Below are 9,591 nucleotides of genomic sequence, written 5' to 3'. Positions count from 1 at the left end.
TATGTATATAAGTGCATGTTGTATATATGTATATGTATATAACTGTATATGTGTGTGTGTATATATATATTATATATATATATAATAGAGAGAGAGCGAGCATGTGTGCATGCACAGGAGCCCTGGTGGTATAGCAAGGTCAGCAGTTCAAAAACATAAGCCGCTCTGTAGGAGAAAGATGAGACTTTCTACTCTGGTAAAGATATAGTTTTGGTAACTCACAGGGGCAGTTGTACTCTGCTCTAAAAGGCTGCTATAAATCAGAATTGACTCAATGCCAATGAGGTTTTTTTTTCTAATATATATGTATTCGAAAGCATTAGAATTGCATTGACCTTCATGATAATATGTTCCTTCTTTCACTTCTACAACTGTTTTAACCTGAAGACAGATTATCTACACATTTGTTAAGTGGAATTCAGGATCTGCATACATATGGCTAGGCAAACACTTCTCTTACACCTGCCAGTTTTTCTTCCCTCTAGTCTTCTTCTCTGTCAGTTTGTTATATTGTTGTGGCTTGCATGTTGCTGTGATGCTGAAAGCTATGTCACTGGTACTTTCACCAGCAGGTTCACCAAAAGTAAACAGGTTTCAGCAGAGCTTTCGGAGTATCAACCGAAGGAATAAGTTATCCAAATTTAGAGGAATTAGCCACTGAAAAACTTATGGATAGCATCAAAACATTGTCAGATACTGAAAATCTAATGGATGGAAGCAGAACATTGTCAGAGATAATGCCAGAAGAGGAGGCCCTCACGTCAGAGGACACTTAAAAGATGACTAAAGAAGATCTGCCTTCTCGAATAGAGTTGCCCATAATGATGTGGATATAGTATAGCCTTTGGGGCCTTAATTTGCTAAAAGAAACAGCCACAAATATCTATTAATGATTAGAACTTGGAAAAAATCAAGCCTTAAGTTGCAATATTGGAACTTGGCCAGTTCTATAGCCCAAATGTTGAGTAATGTAGGAAGCATACAAAGATGATGGAAATAATACATCGGGTTACTATACCAAAAAGAACTGGTCTGCAGTCAACTATTTCAAGAGGTAGCATATGATTAAGAGCTAATGACACTGAAGGAGGAAGTTCTAGCTGCATTGGAGGCATTTGCCAAAACAAGGTTCCAGGAATTGATGGAAAAACAATGGAAATATTTCAACCAGCTGATGAGGCAATGGAAGCACTCACTTGTCTGTGCCAAGAAATTTGGGAGACAGTTACCTGACCAACGAATGGAAGAGATCCATATCTGTACCCATTTCAAAGAAAGGTGACTCATCAGAATGCTGAAATTGTAGAACAAGATCATTAATATAACAAGCAAGTAAAATGGCTGGAGCAGTCCATTGACAGGGAGCTGCCTGACATCCAGGCTAAATTCAGAAGAGGATTTGGAACAAAGGATCTAATTTCTATTTTCAAATGGAGCTTGGCTTAAAACAGAAAATACCAGAAAGATGTTTACTTGTATATTATTGACTCTGCCAAGGATTCAACTGTGTAGACCATAACAAGCTGTGGATGTTCATAAGAAGAATGGGAATCCCAGGACACTTCATTGTGCTCATGCAGAACCTATATGTGGATCAAGAGGCAGTGATGTGAACAGAACAAGGGAATACTGTATGGTTTGAAATCATAAAAGGTAAGCATCAGGATTGCATTCTTATTCAATTTGCACTCTGAGCAAATCATCAGAGAAACTGAATCATATGAAGAAGAATGTGGGATCAGGAGTGCAGGAAGGTTTATTAACAACCTGCATTATGCAGATGACTCAACCTTGCTTTCTGAAAATGAGGAAGACTGGAAGTGCTTGCTGATGAAGATCTAGGATTGCAGACTTCAATATGCATTACTATTCACTGTAAAGAAAACCTAAATCCTCCCAACTGGACCAATAAGTAACACAATAAATGGAGAAAAGATTGACGTCAAGGATTTCAGCTTGTTTGGATTCACCATCAGTGCTTGTGGAAGTAAGCCAAGATATCAAAGAGTGGGCTACATTAGGTAAATATGCTTCACAAGGTGTTGAAAAGCAAACATGTTACTTTGCAGACTAAGGTGCACCTAATGCATAGTATTTTCCATTTGTCTCAAATGCAGGTAGAAGTTGAACATTGAAAAAGGAAGACCAAAGAGGAATCGATGATTTTGAATTGTGGTGCTAGTGAAGAATACTGAAAGTACCATGGACTGCCAAAAGAACAAACAAATCTATCTTGGATGAAGTATGGCCAGAATGTTCCTTAGAAGCAAGGATGGCAAGATTTCATCTCACGCACTTTGGACATGTTATAAGGAGTGTCCAATCCCATCATGCTTGGTAAAGTAGCAGGATTTCAAAAAAGGAAGGTCCTCAGCAAGTTGGATGGACACTGTGGTTCCAACGATGGGCTCAAGCATAGGAGCAATTGTGAGGATGGTGCAGGACCAGGCAGTGTTTCGTTCTGTTGTGAACAAGTTTGTGATGGGTGAGAAATTGATGAGATGGCACCTAGCAACAGCAGTTCTAAAATTTATATGTTTACAAATCCTTCTTTACTATTTCAGGAGGATGGAGTCTTTCTAATTCTTTCCAATGTTAGACTATTTGATTGTATATTCTGTGGTACAATAAATTATCCTTGTTGGCCTTACATTTTTATCATTACCTCAGTCAAGCCTTTAACTTCCCGTCACGCCCTTCTCTACAGTCTAATGTGACCACTAACATTCCCATGCCATAATAACACAACCTTTTTCTACTCCACGCTAACATACCTTATTCTTTTGAACTTATTTTTGTAATTGTGATAGGTTTATTGTGCCAAGTAGGCCTTCATAGGAACATGTGGGCAGAGTTTAACCAGGGTGCAGCTTGACTGGAGGGCTCCCGAGATAAATGCTTTCTGAACCAGTGGGCTGCTGCTTGAGCTAGTCCTTTGCTTCAACCATGTGCTGCACTATCTGTGGGCTGAGCCAACCTAGGGACCATATCTCCTTGCCCTGAATCCTAGAGCTTGAGACGCCTCTGAGCCTGCTTCCCTATGCTCCAGAGCTACTGACTGTTGCTGCCCCACCCTGCCATCTGCTTGCACATCTGCCTGCGCAGACCCTGCTTGTCTTGCCTGAGGGCAGATTCTGCTGTCTGCTTCCTTGACCTTGGAGTTGAAGGATCTTTAGTATATTAACTGCTTCACAAAAGTGAGTTGAACTGAGCCCTCTGTACTACTAAGTGGACTAATTAGTTGTTACATTCCTTCTCACTGTAGAAATCTATCTATCTAATCATAAGTGTCCTGATTTTGTTTCTCTAGAGAACACTGCCTAACACAGAAATATTCGCATTTAAACTCAATATAAGTTCAAGTTGAAAAATATTGCTATAAAGTCATAGAAACCTTCATCACACAAAAATATCAAAATGTGGAGTTAGTATTTCTAGACATATTCTTCATTTAGGTCGATGCATTTCTGTATGCCGGCTTTCTTTTCTTTCTGTTTTCTATTAGCCTCATTGTTTCTTTTCAACAGCACATATTGCATTACAATATGTATTGGGACATTACATCCATTTCTATCATGAAATGGAATTCTTAGGTAATATAACTAACCTATGAGCATTATGAAAAATATACATAATGCACTTTCTGCGACATATAGAAAAGGCAATTAATTTATAGTAAAATACTCTTAAAACTGTAGTCAATGTTCAAGCAAAATATGATATCTTCAAATTTCCAGGGATACACTGAATCATTGTTTTTATGAATGCTGGTTTCCTTTCTATCTAACCCTTTTCTGAAAACTTCTACATTCTTTACTTTACACCACATCAAAACTAGCTTTGTCATCCTTGATGGGCTCAACTTGTTTTCCTTTTAAAAGTACTTTGATGTTTGAAACAAAAAATCTAAAGGGGCAAGATCAGGGTTGTAGGGAGAATGGATAAAATTCTCAATGAAATCCTCACAGGACAGCTCTTGTTGCCCTTGAAGAATAAGCAGATGCATTGTCATAATGAGGAAAATTCCTCAGCGCAACTCTCCAGAATTAAAAAAAAAAAACAAATGCAGTTTTAATTTCCTTATAATGAACTTCTTCCTAGTAATCCTTCATGATTGTACTGCATCCTTTGAGAAAATCCATCAAGAATTCCCCTGTGGAGTCTCCCCAAACAGCCACCAGAACCTTCTGAGCTGAGCTCTCTGCCTTGAATTAATTTAACTGTTCCAGCCAATTCCCTTAGAAGATACTATTTTAATTGGACCTTTTTTTTCAAGGCACCACAACAAGACTAAGATAAGTGTATCATGAGAACTAGCCTGCATGCATCCACTAATCAAAGAGACATGATTAGACACATTTTATTTGGATTAAACCTGTGCAGCTATGAAGTGGAACTCTAGTGGCAATACTTTAAAAAATTAACATATATATCATACCATTCCATAGTTCAAGCACATCAAGCAGAATAGCAATATATTTTTACGCACCCTGGTATTCACACAAACAGATTAATCATATTCAGAATTATGGGTAGTCAATAGAGACAGTATGAGAATAAAATATGTAAATGCACTACCATGTGTTGGATTTGCCACCAAATCTTTTTCTCTACAAGTAATGTCCATTATTACGCCAAGAGAAGACACCTGCAAGTCTTGTGCAGCACCCTAATGTTTTGTTTCTTCATTCTGCATGCTTCTGTGATTACTGTTAAGACACCCCAGTGTCAGTGGCATCGAGTCAATTCTGACTCAATGTGTAGCAGAGTAAAATTGTGTTCCATTGAGTTTTCAATGGCTGATTTTCAGAAGCAGAACCCCAGACCTTGCTTACAAGGTGCCTCCTGGAAAATGCAAGCCTCTAACTGTTCATTTAGCAGAGTGTTAACCATTTGCATTACCAGGGACTAAGATACACCCCAAAATACTGTCTTTTTTTCTCACCTTTCCTCCCATGATTTGGAAGTTAGGTGAGACTGCTTAATAGTTTCCTAATTTAAAAACTAAGAATAATAATTATTAATGAAAGATGTTTCTTTTGTACTTTTCACATGCTTTTAATTACATTTTTATTAAGCAATTACACTTTAACAGGTAAGAGCCTTCAAAGAAAAAGCGTAATGGTCATACATTTAATTTAACATAGTTTTACCCCAAAATTGGTAGATTTATATAAGCTAAAACTTCATGGTTCTGTATTATTATTTTCATTCACAGGTTTCTTTGGAAATAACTAAGCAACTCAAGGATCCATAATATTTTATTTTAGCATAATATGGATCAGAATGAAAATATTAAGTACAAATTCTGATTTTGTTGGTTTCCATGAATATTCTGGAATACTTGAAATGACATAAGCTATAATACCAAAATAAAAATGAAAATAGACCAGTTTAAACACTTTCTGATCTCTGATTATGAAGGCAAACAAAACAGCTTATATGTTCTTTAAAGTCATTTATTAATTGTTTCTATATTGTATCATTATCACTGTTTGAACTATTACTATCATCATAAATAGAGGTGTTTCTAATTGAAGATACCATCACATCTACAATGCCTTTTTTGGGGTTTTCTTCCAAATCAGTCTCTATTGCTCCCACTTCTGCTAGCTTCCATTCAAGTTCTGAAATAAATAACCAATCATTAAATTGGATAAAACATTGGAAGAATTAAAAAAGATTTTCTTATCTATGTGAAATGGAAATTGATGCATAAAGTAATGTGGAAGGTAATGACTTATTTAGTACTGACTGATAAAGTAGTATATAATAAAATACACATTGAATGTAGCTAAAGGGAAAAATATGGCTAAGCTTACTTGAAAATGATTCCATTTAAATGATTTGAAAGTGTATGTCAAGAAGCTAGGAAAAAATAAAGTAAAACCAAGGAAAGCAGAAGGATTTTAATGAAGAGAAAACTAACAAAGCTAAAGAAACCAGCAACCCAAGCCCACTGCCAGTGGGTTGATTCCAACCCAATTTAGGGTTTCTGAGACTGTAACTCTTTCTGGGGGCAGATAACCTAATCTTTCATCCATGGAGTGCCTGCTGGATTTGAACTGCCAATCTTTTGGTTAGGAGTCCAATGCCTAGTGCACAATGCCACCATGCAAAAACAGTAGGGCCAACAAAATAGAATAAAAAGATGGCTGGCTCTCAGAAGAGCCTAATAGACACATTTCATGCAAAACTGGCCACAAGACAAAGAAATTAATCAACATAAAGAATTTCAAGGGGTCCTCCTAAAAGCTAAATGCTTTCATTCATCAAAGGATTTATAATAAAAAAGTGAAAAGACAACCCACAGATAAAAGGGTATTTTGAGGAACCATCTATTCTATAAGAGTATATTATCTAAAATAGAGCCCAAACTTCTATAACTAAACAAAAGACAACAGTCCCAATTAAAAAAATGGGCAAAGGACTGCGTAGACGCTTCACCACGGAGGATATTCATACGGTCAACAAATACAGGAAACAATTAAAAACCTCGATGATAGACATATCTTACACAGAATATCATACACAAAAGTCAGCCCAGTGTCATTCAAGACCAAGTTGGGGTTGAGGGGGAAACTTCAAAATAGACATATCTAGAAGATCTTTTTCACCTTGGGAACAGAGACAGTTTTTTTTTTCCTTCCAATTTTCAAGAAAGTACAAAATAAACTGAAGGAGTAATACATTTAACTGGGCCAATTTTTAAACTATCTGACAACTGAAACTAAGTCACAGTGGGTGAGAACGGATTAGCAATACATATAAGATTAATATCTGAATTAAAAGATACATTCTTATCTATCTGTAACAGAAATTCTACCAGTGAATAACTTAAACAAATGTATTCTATCATAGTTCAAGAGACTAGACGTTCCATTTCAGGGTGCTAACTGTAGAGAAAGGCTTTCCCTCTCTGGTAGGTCTGGGGCAAGGACCTTGTCAACTGTGGTCCTCTGTGTCTAGGAGTTTCTCAGCACAGGGACCCCCAGGTCCAAAGGATGCATTCCACTCCAGGCTCTTCTTTTTGATGGTGGTAGTTCCCTCCCTCTGGTCTCTGTTCACTTTTTAATCTCTCTCTTTTTTTAATCTCAAAAGAGATTGACTCAAGATACAACTCAATTTTGTAGATTGCATCCTGCCTCATTAATAATTGCCTCGAATCTTGCCTCATTAACATCATATAGGTGAGGATTCACAATGCATAGGATAATCACATCAGATAACAACATGGAGGATAATCTCACAGCACTGAGAATCATGGCCTAGCTACACTGACACATATTTGGGAGGGGCAGGGAGGATATAATTCAATTCATAACATACATACTCTCTAATAAATCAAAAACAAAACAACTGAAAATGGGCAAAATTTATGAACAATTAGGAGAGGCAATCAGAAAAACTAGTATAAAAGAAAAAATGCTTAAACCTACTAGTAATCATGGAGATGTAAATTTAAACGACAACGTACCATTTCATATCCATCAGATTGGCACAAAAAAAGAAAGTTTGACAATATGGAAATTGGGTGAGGATGTGGGTCAGTGGAACTCTTATAGACTGCTGGTGGGAGGAATAATGCATGGTCAATTTAGAGAGCAATTTGACAATAGCTAGGGACACTGAAAGCATATCTGTATGATTTCACAAGTCCCTATAGTTTCTGGAGGAAATTTCACAAATAGACACAAAGAAGTTCAAAGGCAATTATCTTATAATTTGAAAACTGGAAATAACTGAAATTTCTACCAGTAGGAAAGACTCAAACAAATTGTGATATAACTTGTGGATGAGAAAATACTAGATAGCTTTTAGAATAACTGAGTACGATTTATGTGAAAACAATGTTGTTAGAAAAGTTGCAAAGGGATACACTATCATCCCATTTATTGACTAGCTTGTGAAATCATACAATGTACAACACAACACCTATGTTAACTATATTGTGTGTTGTTAAAGCATAAAAATATGGATCAGAAACACACTAAATTCATGGTCATAATTGCCTCTAGGCAAGTGGAGTTGGGGTTGAGGTAAGGAACAAGAATATAAATAACTTCAATCCTATCTATATAGTTTATTTCAAAAGCAGCTAACAAAGAGCAGAATTCACAGTGAGCAAATAAATATTTTTTGAACTAGTTATTTTTTTAATAAGAGATTGCATGGATGTTTGCTGTATTTTTTCTTCATATTCATGCATTAACTTTCAATTAAAAGGATGAGACCAAAGACTGGAAAAGAGGTGTTGGAAACAGGAGGGGCATTAAGAGACTAAAAGGGAAAGAGGACAGGATTCTGGACCAATTAAAGTATGAGGAGTCTCAGTAAGTCCAAAAACAGGTTAGAAGAATAAGAGTGTCAAAAAATATCTTTGATAATAACTATTCTTTCCTAAAACTCAATCAAGCGGATCAATGGTGAATTTAGGAGGAAGTTGCTACCCAGTTAGGGATAGAGGAGCTGTAGTGGTGCAGTGGCTAAAATGCTTGTCTGGTAACTGAGAAATTAGAGGTTCAAAACCAATCACCACTTTGTGGGAGAAAGATGTGGTGTTTTGCTTTCACAGCCTGGTGAACCCTCTGGGCCAATTCTAAGCTGTCCCACAGGGTCACTCTGAGGCAGAATTAACTTAGTAACAATGGATTTGGTTCTGCTTTGGTTTACAGTTAGCAATCATGTATAAAGTCCTGTGCTATATGCTGGGAAAGAAAATGGTAAGCTCCATGGTCCTTCTACTTGTTAGGGAGATAAGGCTCAAAGGGAATTGATTAATCAATAGTATTTAGGTAGCAAGTGAGTAAATAATATAGTCTAGAAAAAAATATATGTGCTATTAGAGTTTGGACAGGGAGAATAAAGAGAGTAGGGTATTGTAGGTACTAAGAAAGACACAAAATAATGTTGAATGGTCCAAATAAGGAAAGAGAATTTGCAGGTCGTGGCTGAAGACCAGGAAATACTGATTAAATATTGTTGGATAGGTTGGATCAAATTCTGAAGCAGAAGATAATTTTTACCTTATTAGAAATAGGAAACCATTATGGTTTTTATACAAGAGTACTATTATAGGAAAATTAATTTGTGAGTGTATAAAAAAGACCAAGTATAAGAAGACAACTTAATATTTTAAGGAAATAAACTTTCGTAATATCTGTATATATAATGATATAATTTATAGAAGCTTTCCCATGTTATTTTAATAAACAAAAATAATATTACCTTCTAGTTTGAGGTTTATCCCTCCACATTCCATAATTCCAATGAATTTGCCTTCTATCTGACCATTTTTATAAACAAAAATTGTTGGTAAGCAGTTGTCATGGTAATGTTGAATACAGCTATTCACAATGGCTTTGACAAATTTCGTTTCTGGAAACTTTCTTGCAAGGAGACTAAGATGTTGGTTAACCAACAAACACATCGGGATGCTAAAAAGAGAAACAGTGGCTATGATAACTTTAAAGCAGACAATTTATCTCAGTCTAATAAATTCAAACATCTCTATAGCAAAAAAAAATTATCTTTAGTTTTTACCATTACCATCTTTGCCTAAATACTGAATCAGAAAGTCCTCTGGTGTGT

General features: G+C 36.1%; 1 protein-coding gene across 1 annotated transcript in view; it reads right to left on the bottom strand.

The window, feature by feature from the left end:
- Positions 1-5,472: 5,472 nt before the first annotated feature.
- PDCL2 (phosducin like 2) overlaps positions 5,473-9,591 on the bottom strand; it is a 45,125-nt gene continuing 41,006 nt past the window's right edge. The window contains exons 5-6 of the mRNA XM_075543580.1: positions 9,229-9,437; positions 5,473-5,627 (exon numbers count right to left, since the gene is read on the bottom strand). Coding sequence (XP_075399695.1) covers positions 5,473-5,627; positions 9,229-9,437 — 364 coding nt within the window. The remainder of the gene's footprint in view (positions 5,628-9,228; positions 9,438-9,591) is intronic.

This window comes from Tenrec ecaudatus, chromosome 3, assembly GCF_050624435.1.
Source record: "Tenrec ecaudatus isolate mTenEca1 chromosome 3, mTenEca1.hap1, whole genome shotgun sequence".
In the NCBI taxonomy this organism is placed as follows: Eukaryota; Metazoa; Chordata; class Mammalia; order Afrosoricida; family Tenrecidae; genus Tenrec; species Tenrec ecaudatus.
This window is presented reverse-complemented; position numbering and strand designations above follow the sequence as displayed.